General features: G+C 49.5%; 1 protein-coding gene across 1 annotated transcript in view; it reads left to right on the top strand.

Moving 5' to 3' along the window:
• LOC129534920 (polyprenol dehydrogenase) overlaps positions 1-19,953 on the top strand; it is a 141,947-nt gene that overhangs the window by 42,376 nt on the left and 79,618 nt on the right. Inside the window, exon 3 of the mRNA XM_088833538.1 lies at positions 1,285-1,353. Coding sequence (XP_088689664.1) covers positions 1,285-1,353 — 69 coding nt within the window. The remainder of the gene's footprint in view (positions 1-1,284; positions 1,354-19,953) is intronic.

Raw genomic sequence — 19,953 nt, 5'->3', positions numbered from 1 at the left:
TCAGTAACACGGAACTCTGTCAGAGCACACAAAGGAGCCCACGTCTATGTAAATGGCATGCAGCAACAGCTCAGAAAGGCAGGATATTTTCATGGAGCCCTGAAAACGCTTGGATCCTAGAGCAGGGGTCCCCAGCCTCCGAGATCCCATGCCTGATGGTCTGAGGCGGAGCTGATGGAATAAAAACGGGATGAAGTACACAAAAAAGGTGTACTGCTTGAATTGATTCTGATTGAATCAGCCCGAAACCATCCCCTTCTCTTCTCCACAAACCTGCTCCCTGGTGTCAAAATGATGGGGACCCCTGCCCTAGAGGGGCCTTCCCTGTTGGCTTAGACGGTAAAGAATCCGCCTGCTAATGCAGGAGACCTGGGTTTGATCCCTGGGTTGGGAAGATCCCTCGGAGGAGGGTGTGCCAACAACCCACTCCAGTATTGTTTCCCGGAGAATCCCACGGGCAGGGGAGACTGGTGGGCTACAGTCCACGGGGTCGCAGAGAGTCAGACGCTACTGAGCGACTAACTTTTTATTTTGTTCTAAAACCTTTGTTTTGTTTATTTTTCTGGTTGGCCGTGCAGTGGCTTGTGGGATCTTAGATTCCCCGCAGCAGGGATTGAACCCAGGCAGCGAACGTGTGGAGTCCTAACTGCTGGACTGCACGCATTCCCTCGTGATGCTTTTTATAGCTCCAGCCACCCGGGAGTGGAGGGGTTCCCTGGACCACAAGGGCTTTGAAAGTTCTGTGGCCAGTGGTACATTTCTGTTGACAATGTCAGGTGCACAGTCTTCTTGGCCTCACCGTGGGTCTCATGCCATAAGCTGACACATGTCTCTGGAATCAATGAAAAGTAAGACGCCCCAGAAATGCATACGTGTGTGTGTGTGTGTGTGTGTGCTGAGTCGCTCAGGTGTGTCTGACTCTCTGCGACCCCGTGGACTGTAGCCTGCCCGGCTCCTCTGTCCATGGGATTCTCCAGGCAAGAACACTGGAGTGGGTTGCCATTCCCTTCTCCAGGGAATCCTAGCTCCTGCATTGCAGGCAGATTCTTTGAGCCACCAGGGAAGCCCCCCAGACAAGCACGCTTTTGGCCAATGCAGGCTGAAGAAAGCCTATCTTCAGCGGATACATTGAATCAGCCACAGTTGCTCTGAGCTTTTGGCCAAGTCCCAGTAGCAGACATGAAAGCAGACGCTTGGCAGGCTTCGCTGTTCACTGTCTCGGGAAAACGTTTCACGTGGAGCGGTGTTCTTCCTCTGAGTCGTGTGTCTTTCTTTCCCTTCTAGCCGGAAATAATGACAGCAAAGCCCAGGAGGTTGTGAAGAGCATTAAAGAGGACACACTCAATGACCAAGGTACCTGACTGGTCTCCCCTAGACAGGTGGCGCTTCTGGTCGGCTCTGGGGCTGGGTTCCCGGTGGGGCTGATGGAGGCAGCTTTGGGGAGGCGGCCGTGTGTCTGCTCTGGAGCTTCTCTCTGAGGGCCCCTGGTCCTCCTCGGCCGGTGCAAGGTGGCAGCAAGCATGCTACCTGTGAGGGAGACTGTTCCTGGTGACATTGGGCTGTGTATTCATTCCTTGTCCACTCCCAGGGTCCTGCGAGTCCCGTGTCCACTCAGGAATCTTTGGATGTGCCTACTGGCAGGTGCATCCACCTCCTTCAGCTTCTTGCTTTTTTTAAAAAGTAATTTTATTAATTTCTTCATGGTTTTTGGCTGTGCTGGGTCTGCACTGCTGCTCCGGCTTTCTCTCTAGTTGGGGCGGGTGGGGGCTCCTCTCTCGCTGCTGTGTTCCAGCTTCTAGTGCAGTGCCGTCTCTGGTTTTGGAGCACAGGCTCTAGAGGTTGTGGTGCATGGGCTTCGTGGCCTCCCACGGCACGTGGCGTCGTCCCGGATGAGGGATTGAACCTCTGTCCCCCGCATTGGAAAAGACTGTGATGCTGGGAGGGATTGGGGACGGGAGGAGAAGGGGACGACAGAGGATGAGATGGCTGGATGGCATCATCGACTCGATGGACGTGAGTTTGGGTAAACTCCGGGAGATGGTGATGGACAGGGAGGCCTGGTGTGCTGCAGTCCATGGGGTCGCAAAGAGTCAGACATGACTTAGTGATTGAACAGCAACGACAAAGAAAAAAAAAACCCATGCCACCCCAAAATACCAGTAAACCCCCAACACGACATAAATAAGCGGCACACTGCCACTCAGAATGTTCAAAGCCATCCACACGGAAGTAGCTATCGAAAGTGAAAGTGAAAGCTCCTCAGTGGTGTCTGACTCTCTGTGACCCGATGCCCTGATGGAAGTATGCGGGCCAGAATACTGGACTGGGTAGCCTTTCCCTTCTCCAGGGGATCTTCCCGACCCAGGGATTGAACCCAGGTCTCTCGCATTGCAGCAGGATTCTTTAAAAACTGAGCCACCAGGGAAGCCCAACAATACTGGAGTGGCTAGCCTATCCCTTCTCCAGGGGATCTTTCTGACCCAGGAGTCGAACCAGGGTCTCCTGCACTGTAGGCGGATTCTTTACCAGCTGAGCTATGAGGAAAGCCTAAATGGATATTGGTCTTCAGTAATTACATGCTAGTAAAACCTCTCTATTTGGAGCAAATAGTCATGCTAATTTATCAAGAAAAAAAAAAAACAAACCAGCCATCCCTAAAATACCAATAAAACCCCTAGCGCTAGAAAGCAAACAACAAAATGGTTTGCTAGTATTCAGAGGGACTCAAAGGGAAATAGATGAGTGATGTAGTCTTCAAAGGAAACCCAGGAAGGTCAGCTTTGCTTTTGCACATTTCACTGCTGACTCACACAAGCCGCGGTGGGATTCCCTGGTCGTGACTCCCAGTATTGAGTGCAGCACTTTCACAGCATCATCTTTCAAGACTTGAAATAGCTCAACTGGAATTCCATCACCACCACTAGCTTTGTTCGTAGTGATGCTTTCTAAGGCCCACTTGACTTCACATTCCAAGATGTCTGGCTCTAGGTCAGTGATCACATTATCGTGACTATCTTGGTCGGGAAGATCTTTTTTGTACAGTTCTTCTGTGTATTCCTGCCACCTCTTCTTAATATCTTCTGCTTCTGTTAGGTCCATACCATTTCTGTCCTTTATCGAGCCCATCTTTGCATGAAAAGTTCCCTTGGAATCTCTAATTTTCTTGAAGAGGTCTCTTGTTTTTCCTATTCTGTTGTTTTCCTCTATTTCTTTGCATTGATCACTGAGGAAGGCTTTCTTATCTCTCCTTGCTATTCTTTGGAACTCTGCATTCAGATGCTTATATCTTTCCTTTTCTCCTTTGCTTTTCGCCTCTCTTCTTTTTACAGCTATTTGTAAGGCCTCCTCAGACAGCCATTTCGCTCTTTTGCATTTCTTTTCCATGGGGATGGTCTTGGTCCCTGTCTCCTGTACAATGTCACGAACCTCCGTCCAGAGTTCATCAGGCACTCTATCAATCAGATCTAGTCCCTTAAATCTATTTCTCACTTCCACTGCATAATCATAAGGGATTTGATTGAGGTCATATCTGAATGGTCTAGTGGTTTTCCCTACTTTCTTCAATTTAAGTCTGAACTTCGCAATAAGGAGTTCATGATCTGAGCCACAGTCAGCTCCTGGTCTTGTTTTCGCTAACTGTATACAGCTTCTCCATCTTTGGTTGCAAAGAATATAATCAATCTGATTTCGGTGTTGACCATCTGGTGATGTCCATGTGTAGAGTCTTCTCTTGTGTTGTTGGAAGAGGGTGTTTGCTATGACCAGTGCATTCTCTTGACAAAACTCTATTAGCCTTTGCCCTGCTTCATTCCGTGCTCCAAGGCCAAATTTGCCAGTTACTCCAGGTGTTTCTTGACTTCCTACTTTTGCATTCCAGTCCCCTAGAATGAAAAGGACATCTTTTTTGGGTGTTAGTTCTAAAAGGTCTTGTAGGTCTTCATAGAACTGATTAACTTCGGCTTCTTCAGCAGTACTGGTTGGGGCATAGGCCTGGATTACTGTAATATTGAATGGTTTGCCTTGGAAACGAACAGAAATCATCCTGTCATTTTTAAGATTGCATCCAAGTACTGCATTTCGGACTCTTTTGTTGACCATGATGGCTACTCCATTTCTTCTAAGGGATTCCTGCCCACAGTAGTAGATATAATGGTCATCCGAGTTAAATTCACCCATTCCAGTCCATTTTAATTCACTGATTCCTAGAATGTCGACGTTCACTCTTGCCATCTCCTGTTTGACCACATCCAATTTGCCTTGATTCAATATGCCAGCAGATTTGGAAAACTCAGCAGTGGCCACAGGACTGGAAGAGGTCAGTCTTCATTCCAATCCCAAAGAAAGGCAATGCCAAAGAATGCTCAAACTACCGCACAATTGCACTCATCTCACACGCTAGTAAAGTCATGCTCAAAATTCTCCAAGCCAGGCTTCAGCAGTATGTAAACCGTGAACTCCCAGATGTTCAAGCAGGTTTTAGAAAAGGCAGAGGCACCAGAGATCAAATTGCCAACATCCGCTGGATCATGGAGAAAGCAAGAGAGTTCCAGAAAAACATCTATTTCTGCTTCATTGACTATGCCAAAGCCTTTGACTGTGTGGATCACAATAAACTGTGGAACATTCTGAAAGAGATGGGAATCCCAGACCACCTGACCTGCCTCTTGAGAAACCTGTATGCAGGTCAGGAAGCAACAGTTAGAACCGGTCATGGAACAACAGACTGGTTCCAAATAGGAAAAGGTGTACGTCAAGGTTGTATATTGTCACCTTGCTTATTTAACTTATATGCAGAGTACATCATGAGGAACGCTGGGCTGGAAGAAGCACAAGCTGGAATCAAGATTGCTGGGAGAAATATCAATAACCTTAGATATGCAGATGACACTACCCTTATGGCAGAAAGTGAAGAGGAACTCAAAAGCCTCTTGATGAAAGTGAAAGAGGAGAGTGAAAAGGTTGGCTTGAAGCTCAACATTCAGAAAACAAAGATCATGGCATCTGGTCCCATCACTTCATGGGAAATAGATGGAAAAACAATGGAAACAGTGTCAGACTTTGTTTTTTTGGGCTCCAAAATCACTGCAGATGCTGATTGCAGCCATGAAATTAAAAGACGCTTGCTCCTTGGCAGGAAAGTTATGACCAACCTTGATAGTATATTAAAAAGCAGAGACATTACTTTGCCGACCAAGGTCCGTCTAGTCAAGGCAATGGTTTTTCCCGTGGTCATGTATGGATGTGAGAGTTGGACTGTGAAGAAAGCTGATCGCTGAAGAATCGATGCTTTTGAACTGTGGTGTTGGAGAAGACTCTTGAGAGTCCCTTATACTGCAAGGAGATCCAACCAGTCCATTCTAAAGGAGATCAATCCTGGATGTTCATTGGAGGGACTGATGCTAAAGCTGAAACTCCAATACTTTGGCCACCTCATGAGACGAGTTGACTCACTGGAAAAGACTCTGATGCTGGGAAAGGTTGGGGGCGGGAGGAGAAGGGGACGACGGAGAATGAGATGGCTGGATGGCATCACCGACTCTGTGGACATGAGTTTGAGTGAACTCCGGGAGTTGGTGATGGACAGGGAGGCCTGGCGTGCTGTGATTCATGGGGTCGCGGAGAGTCGGACACGACTGAGCGACTGAACTGAACTGAACTGAACTGAACTGACTCCCAGTAAATGTGGTTTCTGGGCTTTGTTTTCTTTTTTAATATTTATTGTATGTCCCTGCCAGATCTCAGTGGGGGCCCACGGAAGCTTGGACCCTCGCTGAAGCGTGCGGGAGCTTTCCTTGCAGCATGTGGGATTCTAGTTCCCTGACCAGGGATGGAACCCAGGCCCCCAGCTTGGGGTGCTCGGACTCTGAGCCGCTGGATCACCAGGGAAGTCCGCTGTCCTTTGTTTTTCAAGCAAGATGGCATCCCTTGCTTGGCACCACTGTTTACATGTTTCAGCATCAAGAGGGTCTTCCCGATCAATTTCACACCTTTCGTCTTATCATTCTTTTTTAAAAATGTTTTAGAATTAAAGTGTATCGTGTTAGTTTCAGCAGTAATACCCAGCGACTCAGTTATACATGAGCATGTGTTTCTTTTCAGATTCTTGCCCCATCTTGCTTCTTAGCGAATACTGAGTACAATTCCTGTGCTACGTAGCCGATCCTTGCAGTGTATTTATTCTGTATATCGTGGTGTGTGGGCTTTCCAGGTGGTGCTAATGGTAAAGAACCCGCCTGCAATGCAGGCGACCTGGGTTCAATCCCCGGGTCGGGAAGATCCCCTGGAGAAGGGAAACGGCAACCCACTCCAGTATTCTGGCCTTGGAGAATGCCATGGACAGAGGAGCCCAGGGGGCCACAGTCCATGGGGTCTCAGAGAGTCGGACGCGACTTAGTGATGAAACAACATTGACAGCAGAGAAGCCCAAAGACAGCTTCTGAAAGGCAGGAGGAGGAGTCTGAAGGGATTGAATGCAGGTCCCCAGAAAAGGTCTCCAGAAATCTGGTTCCGAGTGGACCGCCTCCGGTTCTCTGCGGTGTGCTAACACATGGAGTGATTCTTCTGGGCGATGGTTTGTCCGCTGGGTGAAGCCGGCCGGCCGGAAGGGGTCTGGTAAGGATGCTCAGAGGCAGGCATTGCCACACCTCCATCTCGGAGCTCCAGGTGGAGTGGTCTCCCTGTCTGGGCGATGGGCCGCCCACCTGTGCGTGTCCTGAACCGCCCCCTCCTCGCCTGGAATCCGCCTTCTGCGACTCGCCGGCTCACACTCGGGAGTGGGTTCAGCTCCTCCCTTGTTCCAGCCTCACGCTGGCATCCACTCCTCCGCCCCGTGCCTGCGGATAAGCCGGGGCGTGGACGGGGCGGGCAGGGCGTGGGGTTTCAGGGCTTGGTGCTTCCCTGCCTGGGCCGTCTGCCTGATCCTTGTGCTAGGCGTGGGCACGTGCCTGTCAGACGCCTGCCCCGACATGTCCGAGGAGGGTTCTTGTTCCGAGTGCTTGATTGACGTGCCTTTTCAGTCAGCCACGTCAGGTACTTTCCGAAGGAGTGCACGTGGCATCCCGGGATGGCAAGCCATGTCTATATGACACCCATCGTGATTTTTCTAGGATGGACTTGTCCTTGGGAGCCCTCCCTACACAATGACGTCTCCCATTTGGAGCAAATTGCACGATCATCTGCTCCTAAAATGGAACTCGACATTATGTTAAGATTGCTTTAGGGGTTGTTCAGTCCCTCAGTCGTGTCCGACTCTTTGCGACTCCATGGACTGCAGCAGGCCAGGCCTCCCTGTCCATCACCAACTCCCAGAGCTGGCTCAAACTCATGTCCATCGAGTCAGTGATGCCATCCAACCATCTGCTCCTCTGTCGTCCCCTTCTCCTGCCTTCAATCTTTCCCAGCATCAGGGTCTTTTCAAATGAGTCAACTCTTCGCATCAGGTGGCCAAAGTATTGGAGTTTCAGCTTCAACATCAGACCTTCCAATGAATATTCAGGACTGACTTCCTTTAGGATGGACTGGATGGATCTCCTTGCAGTCCAAGGGACTCTCAAGAGTCTTCTCCAACACCACAGTTCGAAAGCATCAGTTCTTTGGCGCTCAGCAAATTCTGGGTGTGGGTGGATGGCTGATGCATATGAATGGATCCTGAGTTCCAGAGAAGGAGATGGCAACCCGCTCCAGTATTCTTACCTGGAGAATCCCACGGACAGAGGAGACTGTCGGGCTACAGTCCAGGGGGTCACCAAGAGCTGAGCGACTAACACTGCTAAATTCAGACAGACGCCGTTATGGGTTACATGGCAGTGGTGGGGGAGTCCCTTCAAAAAATATCATCCGTGGATGAGACAGTAAATGAAATGTGAGTCCGTGCATACAAGGGAATCAGCCATGACAAGGAAGGGAATTCTGACACTTGCTGCTTCTACGTGGGTAAAGCTCGAGGTCATGACGATGAGTGAAATAAGCCAGACACAGTGGACAAGTTCTGTAGGATTTGCACCTCTAGGACGTCCCCGGAGGAGCATGGGACCTCTAGTGGTAAAAGAGATGTGGGTTTGATGCCTGGGTGGGGAAGATCCGCTGGAGGAGGGCATGGCAACCCTCTCCAGTATTCTTGCCTGGAGCATCCCATGGACAGAGGAGCCTGGAAGGCTGTAGTCCATGGGGTAGCAAAGACTTGGACATGACTGAGCATGCATACACTGGATACAAGAGGCAGATTTATAGAGACAGAAATAGGGTGGTGGGTTCCAGGGATTGCCGGAGGGCGTGGGGAGTCAGTGTCTCACGGGCCAGAGTCTCACTTGGGAATGATGGAAAATTCTGCAAATGGATGTGTGTGTGTGTGTGTGTGTTTTAATACATATTTGGCTGCGCTGGGTCTTAATGGAGGCACTCAGGATCTTCACTTGCAGAATGTGGGACCTAGTTTCCTTGACCAGGGATGGAACCCAGGTCCCCTGAATCCGGAGGTCAGAGTCTTAGCCCCTGGACCACAAGGGAAGTCTGCCGTCCTTTGTTTGTCAAAGTGGGTGGGCGTCCCTGGCTGTGTGTCACCGTTCTGCACTTTTCAGCATCAAGAGAGTCTTCCTGGCCAATTTCAAACCTTTCCTGTTGTCATTCTTTTCTCTTTAAAATTTTAAAAATTAAAGTATATCTTGTCAGGTTCAGGTATAAAGCACAGCGATTCAGTTATCCATATACATGCTATTTCTTTTGAGATTCTTTTACCCTGTTGGTTCTTAGAGAATGTTGAGTACATTTTCCCTGTGGCCATTGTTGTTTATTTTATATATAGCAGTGTGGCGAATTCCGTGCTGGGGCAGTTGGTAAAGAACTTGCCTGCGCAAGCAGGAGACACGGGTTCCACCCCTGGGTCGGGGAGATCCTCCGGAGCAGTAAGTGCCAAACCCACTCCAGTATTCTTTCCTGGAGAATCCCCATGGACAGAGGACCCTGGCGGGCTGCAGTCCATGGGGTCACAAAGAGTCGGACACGACTGAGCGACTTCACTTTCACCGAATTTACAATCTTTCTGTTGCTCTTGGATTTAACTTAACTCCCGTAGCCACACAGCCTTTAACAATATGAGGTCCTGAGTTTTAGGAAAGCCCGTTCTTTTTCCAGAAGATTACCAAAACAAAAACCCAAGACAGTTCGAATAAGAAACACAAGTGCTTGCCTAATCTAAGAGGGTATGGAAAATTAAAGTTTTAGTCGCTCAGTCGTGTCTGACTCTCTGCGACCCCACGGACTGTAGTCTGCCAGGCTCCTCTGTCCATGGGCTTCTGCAGGCAGGAGTACTGGAGTGGGTTGCCATGCCCTCCTCCAGGGCATCTTCCCAACCCAGGGGTGGAACCCGCGTCTCCTGCATTGGCGGACGAGTTCTTGACCACACTAATACTCTGCAACTGCCTTGACTGTAGCCCGCCAGGCTCCTCTGTCCGTGGGATTCTCCAGGCAGGAGTACTGGCGTGGGTTGCCATGCCCTTCTCCAGGGGATCTTCCCGACCCAGGGATCAAACCCAGGTCCCACGGAGTTGGACAGGGCTGAGTGGCCAAGCACACAGGCACACCACTATTCTTCCTGTTCCTCCCGGGTCTGTAAGCCATCGCCCTGGTGGTCTGGCATTCTGGACGGCCCATGTGATTGCATTGTGTGCCTGAACCCCTGTGGGTGGGGTCCCTTCCTCCTCCCAGCTCTAGACCTGTGCATGGTGTGGGGGGGCTGTCTCTCCTCCTTCTCCTGACCTACTCACCCGACACGTCTGGACATGCACCGCAGACCGCGAAGGAGCTGTCCTGAGCTCAGATGCCATCTCCTTCCTCCCGCCCCTTCTCCCCGCTCAGCGACCTCACACATCCTGCAGTGGCCGACCTGTGTCACCACCTTCTTCGTCCTCCACACGGGCCCCCGGCACCTTGCGGACGCATCCCAAGTGCTGGCCGGAAGGACACGGTGCTGCGGAGCATTGTGTCCTTTGCGGGATCGGAATGGGGACTGTGGCCGCATCGGTGATGATCGGGGTTGGGGGGGGATGGTGGTGATGGAGACGAAGGTGGTGATGCTGACGTAAATGACGATCGTTTCGGCTCTCTTGTACACCGCAGCTATTATCCCGTAAACTCACATGATTCTGGAGGTGATGCCCAGGGACGTTAATGGGCTCCCCGGGGATTGCCGGGCCCGCGGCTGATACCAGCTCATTTGTCTCTGACCTCCACAGTTGCCGTCGCCTTACGCAGGAGAGACTCGTTAATTCTGTGGACTCATGGTGTCCTGTGATGGTGACATACTTAATTTAATTGTCAGAAGCAATATCAGCAGGAGCTAATTGGAGCTGTCTGTTTGACCTTGCACACGTGATTTCCTTACTTTTCAAGTCTTCTCTCCCGAGCTGGAATTTTGCAACTTTTGTTCAACTGCGAGAACTAGCTTTTCCTCTGATACCCCCAGAAATGAGTTAATTCATGTTTGTCTTCTGTTCATTGAAACCTTTGTCCCTGGATGAGGCGCTTGCTGCTGAGAATTTTAATCTCCTGTAACCTCCATTGCGTTTCAGCCTGGCTGTTGCATAAAGCATTTATCAGGCATATTTCTAGTTGACCGCGGTACCTGAATATGCTTTGTGTTGATTAAAATACGCCTTTCAGGACAATATAAAAGAAGAAACGCCTCCGCTACATCTCAATTTTCTTATTTTTAGAGCTGCAGTTGTAACCTTACCTCTCCATCCTTCATAAGGCTGGAATTTGCAGGATATAAAAAGCGTCTCTTGAGAGCCCTTTCTCGATGAAATCAATGGCACCCCAGATAACTTTTCCACGTGGATACATGGGTACTGAGATAGGACATTTCCTCCCAGGAAATGTAAGGCAGTTAAAAAAAAAATCAATTTCTTGTTTATTCTGTTCCGTAAAGAACAATCTGAAGGTTGCAGACAGAAATTCAGGGAGCAATGGTCGGTCTTCTCTTTTTATTCTTTTTCGAGTCCTATTATGTCCAAATCTGACCGACGTGAACTCTGGTGAGAAAATACCTCCTGTCTGGCGTCCCTTCCCAGCCACGTGGAAAGTGTTCGACAGGGAAAGAAACTTTGTCTGCATCACTGAGCCACGGGTCTAGCACATGTGGGCTTCTTAGGAGAAATGAAAGAAAGTGAAGTCGCTGAGTCGTGCCTGACTCTTTGTGACCCCGTGTACTCTAGCCCCCACCAGGCTCCTCCGTGCATGGGATTTTCCAGGCAAGAATAGTGGAGTGGGTTGCCATTTCCTTCTCCAGGGGATCTTCCCCACCCAGGGATCGAACCTGGGCCTCCCACGTGGTACAGGCGGAGCTAACAACTAAGGCGTTCTCGGGAGAAATCGGGAGGTCAGCTTTTCAAAGGAGACGTCTTGCCCTCCCGAATCGTCTCCCTTGTCATCGGAGACTCTTGTCTGCTGCCCCCCTGTCCTGGGAGTCTTAGGAAGCCGGTCCCGTCCGACAGTGTCCCTTCCTCTGTGGCCGACCCCACCCTCCAGCCTGCAGACCCGACACCTGCCTGCGTTCGGCAGCCCTGCTCAGCCAGGCAGAGACCACAGCTGATGGAACTTGACAGCAGTTCCCCAGGGCTTAGAGGTTGTGTTTCTGAATTTTTTTTTTTTTTAAAACCTCCTATTGGGTCTGAAGCCCACTCAGAACAAAAGCCAAAGTCCTTCCCACGAGCTGCAAGGTCGTACATAACCTGGCCTTGGTCACCTCTCAGGGCGCATCGCCGGCACTGCAGACACACTGGCTGGCCTCCTTGCTGCTCCTGAAACGAGCCAGCCGTGCTTGAGTCTTGGGGTTCCGTCCTGACGGCGTGCAGTGCTCTCCAGCCTGACATCCACGAGGCTGGTGCTTTCACCTGCTTTGCGGTGGCTCGGCTCCAGTTCCAGCTCTCAGGAAGGCCTGCTCTGGCCATCCCTCAGAAAATATCTTTCCCCTTCTTTTAATCTCTCTCCTCCTCTCCAGCTTCATTTTCCAGCCTTTAGGACTTGTCGCCAATTGTAATGTGTGTGTTTGCTTTTTGACGTATTCTTTTCCTGTCCCGCTAGATTGTAAGCTCCATGAAAAGAGGGACTTTTCAGTTATGTTTTTTAGGTCCGATATCTTAGACAATGCCTTGCACAGTATTAGTTCAGTAACTCAGTCGTGTCCGACTCTCTGCGACCCCATGAATCGCAGCACGCCAGGCCGCCCCGTCCATCACCAACTCCCGGAGTTCACTCAAACTCACGTCCATCGAGTCCGTGATGCCATCCAACCGTCTCATCCTCTGTCATCCCCTTCTCCTCCTGCCTTCAATCTTTCCCAGCATCAGGGTCTTTTCAAATGAGTCAGCTTGTCGAATCAAGTGGCCAATATATTGGAGTTTCAGCTTCAGCATCAGTCCTTCCAGTGAACAGCCAGGATTGATCTCCTTTAGAATGGACTGGTTGGATCTCCTTGCAGTCCAAGGGACTCTCAAGAGTCTTCTCCAGCACCACAGTTCAAAAGCATCAATTCTTCGGCGATCAGCTTTCTTCACAGTCCAACTCTCACATCCATACATGACCACGGGGAAAACCATAGCCTTGACTAGACGGACCTTGGTTGGCAAAGTAATGTCTCTGCTTTTTAAAATTCTGTCTAGGTTGGTCATAACTTTCCTTCCAAGGAGGAAGCGTCTTTTAATTTCATGGCTGCAGTCAGCATCTGCAGTGATTTTGGAGCCCAGAAAAATTAAGTCTGCCACTGTTTCCCCATCTATTTCCCATGAAGTGATGGGACTGGATGCCATGATCTTCGTTTTCTGAACGTTGAGCTGTAAGTCAACTTTTTCACTCTCAATACCAGGTTAATGAAGAGACCTACATTAAGGAAACTTGTTTCTTTTTTTTCCCAGAGAGACATCAAAGTGAAACCATTTACCGCAGATTGGGACTTGAACCCAGGTGGCTGGGACTCAAACCCAGCCCGAACCCGCGGTTGCCTGGTTTCAGGAGGTAATGCAGGTTTCAGGAGGTGATGCAGCTCAGGTTCTTGAGGTCTCAGCACACAAAGAATTCAGGGAGAGACAGAGTGACCGGTAAGGAGTGGATTTACTCCGAGGCAGAGAGAAGCGCAGTGCCCAGCGTGGGACCACTGCAGAGGGCGGGTGCAGCAACGTGTGCTTTTTTATTGTATATTTATTGTAGCCTCTGCTGTGCTGCGTCTTCACTGTTGCATGGGCTGCTCCCCAGCTGTGGGCGAGCAGGGCTCCTCTCTAGCCGTGGCGTCTGGCTTCTCACTGCCTTGTTGAGGGCGTCAGGAGTTGGGGCCCCCGGGCTGAAGGGCACTCGCTTGTAGCAGCACACGGCCCTCGTTGCCCCGCTTCCCGCGGGATCTTCCCGGGTCGGGTGTTGAACCAGCATCTCCTGCATCGCCAGGTGGATTCGTAACTGCTGAGCCACCAGGGAAGCCCCTTGAATGTTTTCATTCGGCCCGCTGAGCCCGGGAGGGCCCATGGACGACCGCTTCCTGCGTTTCTGGGCTGCGTTTCGCCTTTGAAGGCGATGCTGCTGTGGCCATACAGAACCCTGGTTATGCTTCCCCATCAGACGGACTTTCCAAATGAACTTACTTGCAAAAGAGAAACAGAGTCACAGACTTAGAAAAGGATCTTATGGTTTTCGAGGGGGAACAATGGGGGCCAGGATAGTTAGGAAGTTAGGGATGGACATGGACACACTGGTGTGTTTAACAGGGAGAACCAGCAAGGATCTGCTGTCCAGCACAGGGAACTCTGCTCAATGCTCTGTAATAACCTTATGGTCACCAGGGGGAAGGATGGGGGAAGGGACAGTCAGGGAGTCTGGGATGGACATGGACACACTGCTGTGTTTATCATGGAGAACCAGCAAGGACCTGCTGGACAGCACAGGGAACTCTGCTCTGTGTCACATGGCAGCCTGGATGGGAGGGGAGTTTGGGGGAGAATGGACACATGTGTATGTGGATGGATCAGTCCCTTTACTGCCCACCTGAAACCATCACAACAGTGTTGATCAGCTATTTGGTGCAGCTCAGTTCAGTCGCTGAATCTTGTCCAACTCTTTGCGACCCCGTGGACTGCAGCACGCCAGGCTTCCCGGGCCAGGCTATGCTGCTGCTGCTAAGTCACTTCAGTCGTGTCCGACTCTGTGCGACCCCATAGACGGCAGCCTGCCAGGCTCTGCCATCCCTGGGATTCTCCAGGCAAGAACACTGGAGTGGGTTGCCATTTCCTTCTCCAATGCGTGAAAGTGAAGTTGCTCAGTCGTGTCCTACTAGTAGCAACCGCATGGACTTTAGGCCACCAGGCTCTTCTATCCATGGGATTTTCTAGGCAAGAGTACTGGAGTGGCTTGCCATTGCCTTCTCCCAGGCTATACTCCAGTACAAAGTAAAAGGTTGAAATTGAAAAGAAGACCGGATCGTTCACGGAGCTCGGCAGGTGTCATCCGCCTGCCACCAACTCCAGGTTCACCGCAGTCAGACTCTTAACCGAGTCGTGCCCCCGTCAGGCGGGAACTTGACGGAAGTCCTGTCACCCTGCGTGTCTGGCCTGCCTCCCTCTGGCCGTGGGGACCTGCAGGGCTGGGTTTTGTCTCAGGCCCCGCAGAGATGCTCTCTGACTCACCCGCAGAATGGGTGGTGCCGTGGAGGGAAAGACACTCATGCGGGGTTTGCGTTCATTCATTACTGCCCAGATCCTTCACATCCATTCTTTACCTGCTACTCCCGTGGCTTTTATTTTCTTTATTTTATTTAAAACATGTGTTTATGGGAGGTTAATTGCTTTACAATGCTGTCACTGTTTCTGCCATACAGCAACGAGAATCAGCTATAATTCAGTGCAGTCGCTCAGCCGTGTGCGACTCTCTGCGACCCCCTGGACAGCAGCACGCCAGGCCTCCCCGTCCATCACCAGCTCCCGGAGCTTGCTCAAACTCAGCTCCATCGAGTCGGTGATGCCATCCAGCCATCTCATACTCTGTCGTCCCCTTCTCCTTCCGCCCTCGATCTTTCCCAGCATCAGGCTCTTTTCCAGTGAATGGGTCAGCTCTCTGCATCAGGTGGCCAAAGGATTGCACCTTCCCAAATTCCGTACGCCGTTGATTCTGCGCACTGATGTAAACTCCATGGAGGCACAGCCTGTGTCTGTCACGAGGCACCCGGGGCAACACGGCTCCTCTGCCTCCGCCAGCCACGGAGAACTGTTTTTTCAGATTTACAGATAATTCTCTCCCTGCCTTCCCTTCCTTCTGCCTCGGGCAGTGGGCTGACACATTCTGATGGTATTTTTGTAAAATAACAGACTTAATTTTCATTACGGTTGAAGACATTTTCGTTTTAGAATCTTATCAGGAAGAAAATTGAAAATTCAGTTTAATGAAAGTGGGTCCGTGCGTGCGGGTCTGTGAGTCTCTGTGCGTATGGATCTATGTATTTCTCCTTTTTCTTGTATCTATCTATAGATAATAATAGCTATTCAAGGTAAATAGGTTTCTGTTAAGTATAAATAGGTATGTAAATTGTATCTATACGTGGTACAAGTAGATATCTATTTGTAAATAGATGCAGTTATGATTCTGTTTATATTTTTATTCTAACATGTTTTTTGAACATTGTTATTTTATATTACAGTATAGCTGATTCACCTGTAGCTCAGCTGGTAAAGAATCTGCCTGCAATGCAGGAGACTGGATTGGGAAGATCCTCTGGAGCAGGGATAGTCCATCCACTCCAGCATTCTTGGGCTTCCCTGGTGGCTCAGCTGGTAAAGAATCCGCCTGCAATGCAGGAGACTCGGATTAGATCCCTGGGTTGGGAAGATCTCCTGGAGAAGGGAAAGGCCACCCACTCCAGTGTTCTGTCCTGGAGAATTCCATGGACTGTATAGTCCATGGGGTCACAAAAAGTCAGAGACGACTGGGTGACTTTCCCTTTCATAGTTGATTTACAAAGTTGCGTTATTTTCCGGTATATAGCAGAGTGATTCAGTTATATTGAATGTATGAATCTGAATGTGTGTATCTGTTCTTTTTCAAATTCTTTTCCCATTTAGGGTATTACAGAATTTTTTTTTTCAGTGTTACTTCTATGACAGAATATTGAGTAGAGTTCAGTTCAGTTCAGTTCAGTCGCTCAGTCGTGTCCAACTCTCCGCGACCCCATGAATCACAGCATGCCAGGCCTCCCTGTCCTTCACCAACTCCTGGAGTTCACTCAAACTCACGTCCATCGAGTCGGTGATGCCATCCAGCCATCTCATTCTCCGTCGTCCCCTTCTCCTCCTGCCCCCAACCTTTCCCAGCATCAGAGTCTTTTCCAGTGAGTCAACTCATCGCATGAGGTGGCCAAAGTATTGCAGTTTCAGCTTTAACATCAGTCCTTCCAATGAACACCCAGGATTGATCTCCTTTAGAATGGACTGGTTGGATCTCCTTGCGGTACAAGGGACTCTCAAGAGTCTTCTCCAACACCACAGTTCAAAAGCATCAATTCTTCCGCCATCAGCTTTCTTCACAGTCCAACTCTCACATCCACACATGACCACGGGAAAAACCATAGCCTTGACTAGACGGACCTTTGTTGGCAAAGTAATGTCTCTGCTTTTCAATATATTTTCAAGGTTGGTCATAACTTTCCTTCCACGGAGTAAGTGTCTTTTAATTTCATGGCTGCAATCAGCATCTGCAGTGATTTTGGAGCCCAGAAAAGTAAAAGTCTGACACTGTTTCCACTGTTTTTCCATCTATTTCCCATGAAGTGATGGGACCAGATGCCATGATCTTTGTTTTCTGAATGTTGAGCTTCAAGCCATCCTTTTCACTCTCCTCTTTCACTTTCATCAAGAGGCCTTTGAGTTCCTCTTCACTTTCTGCCATAAGGGTGGTGTCATCTGCATATCTGAGGTTATTGATATTTCTCCCAGCAATCTTGATTCCAGCTTGTGCTTCTTCACCTGTGCTGTAAAGTAGGTCTTTGTTGATTATCTGTTGTATATCTTGTAGTTTCTGTATTTTAACCCAACCTCCTAATTGATCCCTTCCCATTTTCCCCTTTGGTAACCTTGTTTTCTAAGTCCGTGACTACGTTTCTTTTTTTTTTGTAAATAAGTTCATTTCTGTAATAGTTTGAAAGCCCACGTTTGAGTGATATGAGATGATATTTGTCTTTCTGTGACTTCCTTCACTCAGGATGATAACGTCCAGCTCCAGCTATGTTGCTGCAAATGGCATTATGTGGTTCTTTTTGATGGCTGAGTAATATTCCCTTGTACATACGTACCGTGTCTTGCTTATCCGTTCATCTGTGGATGGACACTTGCGTTGCTTTATTTTGGGTTCTTTAGGTTCTTAGCTCTGCCAGGTTTGTGCAGAGAATCTGAAGAAAGGGAACGCTGGTTTGGACGAGCTTTCTTGAGCAGACGTGGAGGCTGGGGTGGTTAAGACAGAGATCGACTGCTTGATTATGCTTGTTTAGCTGCTCAGGCATGCCTGACCGTCTTTCAACCCCGTGGACCGTGGCCCGCCAGGCTCCTCTGTCCGTGGGATTCTCCAGGGCAGAACATTGGAGTGGGTTGCCATATCCTCCTCCAGGGGATCTTCCCGACCCGGGGATTCGAACTCGCATTCCCTGCATTGGCAGGCATGTTTTTCACCACTGAGCTCCCAGGAAAGCTGAAGGGTGATTAGCCTCACCTGCAGCCCATGTCGGTGCCTGGGTGATCGGTGGTTTGCAAAGCCGGGTTGTCACCTGTTTTTCCCTGGACACAGAAATCCGCCTACATCCATCCCGCGTCCTGCCAGCTGCACGGCCTCTGTGTCTCTTGACGATTTTCCTAAGACGAGAATGTTTAATCTGTCCAAATTCCCCTCTAGCGTCTCACTTAGCCCAGTAGATTGCAGCCGCCTCTGCGCGAAGCCTGGAAGGGTGATTTCAGGACGAACGTGCTGGGAGGTCTGATCTCTCACGCCTGCCAGAGTTCGCTGTGGTTTTGCTGCGAGATCCTCATGCTCTTCCGTTTCATCTGATTTTATTGTATGTCGTCTTGTTTCTTTTCTTTAATGGGAGGATAGTTGGTTTACAATGTTGTGTTAGTTTTGGGTGTATAGCAAAGACTCGGTTATATGTATGCAGACATTCCTTCTCAGATTCTTTTACGTGGTAGGTCATTTCAGGATGTTGGATATACTTCCTTGTGCCATACAGGAGGACCTTGTTGGTTATCTGTTGGATATATTTGTTGTGGTTCAGTTGCTTAGTCATATGCGATTCTTTGTGACCCCATGGACTGCAGCACGCCAGGCCTCCCTGTCCATCACCAACTCCCGGAGTTTGCTCAAACTCATGTCCATCGAGTCGCTGACGCCATCCAACCATCTCATCCTGTCCTCCCCTTCTCCTCCTGCCTTCAATCTTTCCCATCATCAGGGTCTTTTCCATCAGCTGTTCATATCCTATGGCCAGAGTACTGGAGTTTCAGCATCAGTCCTTCCAATGAATATTCAGGACTGATTCCCTTTAGGATGGACTGGTTGGATCTCCTTGCCGTTCAAGGGACTCTCCAGAGTCTTTTCCAGCACCGCACTTTGAAAGCATCGGTTCTTGATGGTCCATGACTACTGCAAAAACCATAGCTTTGACTATATGGACCTTTGCTGGCAAATTGATGTCTCTGCTTTTTAATATGCTGTCTCTGTTTGTCATAGCTTTCCTTCCAAGGAGCAAACATTCTTTAATTTCATGGCTGCAGTCACCACCTGCAGTGATTTTGGAGCCCAAGAAAGTAAAGTCTGTCACTGATTCCATTGTTTCCCCGTCTATTTCCCACGAAGAGATGGGACCGGATGCCATGATCTTAGTTTTTTGAATGTCGAATTTTAAATCAGCTTTTTCTGTCTCTTCTTTCACCTTCATCAAGAGGCTCTTTAGTTCCTCTTCACTTTCTGCCATTACAGTCATATCTGCTGCTAAGTCACTTCAGTCGTGTCCGACTCTGTGTGACCCCACGGACTGCAGCCTACCAGGCTCCTCCATCCATGGGATTTTCCAGGCAATAGTACTGGAGTGGCTTGCCATTGCCTTCTCCGACAGTCATATCTAGAAAGGCACTAGATCCCTTCATGGTGACATCAGCTACTCAGTTACTAGCAGGAAACCTTTTGTAAATTCAGTGCTTGATGGCACGAATGCCTTCTTCACCAAAATCCTATATCCTGACCTTGCCCTCCGACCTGTCTGGAGCAGTCTCTCTTAGCTATCTGAGGTGCTGTCTCCTGGGCTACAGTCCTGCTTTTACCCCCAAATAAAACTTAACTCCCAACCCTCACATTGTGCATTTTTTTTTTTAAGTCGAGATAATAATAATCAAAACAAAGCCTATGACAAGTATCCCAGGCTTGAGATATCCCGAAACCATCTGCCTTAAGCCTGGTCCATGGCACAGTTCTCTTCCACGAAACCAGGAAGGTTGGGGGCTGCTGGATTCGAAGGGACGTCCACCTGTGATTTCAAAACCAAGAGGGAAGTCAGACTTTTTGATCGTGGGTTACAGCCTCTTTTGCTTGGGATCACGCTGTGCTTTCTCAGTTAATTACCCTCATAATTGGCCTAATTGCTTTTATTCAGCAAATATTCCTCCGGATTCATTAGCTTTGCAATGCTGGTTCTCTGAGGTTGATTGAAGGAAGTGCGTGGAGGTGGTAGGGCTTCCCAGGTGGCTCAGTGGTAAAGAACCCACCTGCCAATGCGAGAGAGGAGACACAGGTTGGATCCCTGGGTCGGGAAGATCCCCTGGAGGAGGAATTGGCAGCCCACTCCAGTCTTCTTGTCTGGAGCACGCCAGAGAAGGACAGAGGAGCCTGGAAGGCGACAGTCCACGGGGTCGCAGAGTTTTGGACATGAGTTAGCGACGGAGCCGG

The sequence above is a fragment of the Moschus berezovskii genome, chromosome X, assembly GCF_049115385.1.
Source record: "Moschus berezovskii isolate FMDL1 chromosome X, NW_MosBer_1.0, whole genome shotgun sequence".
Lineage (NCBI taxonomy): Eukaryota > Metazoa > Chordata > Mammalia > Artiodactyla > Moschidae > Moschus > Moschus berezovskii.
Note: the sequence above shows the minus strand (reverse complement) of the source record. Positions and strands in the feature narration are given on the sequence as shown.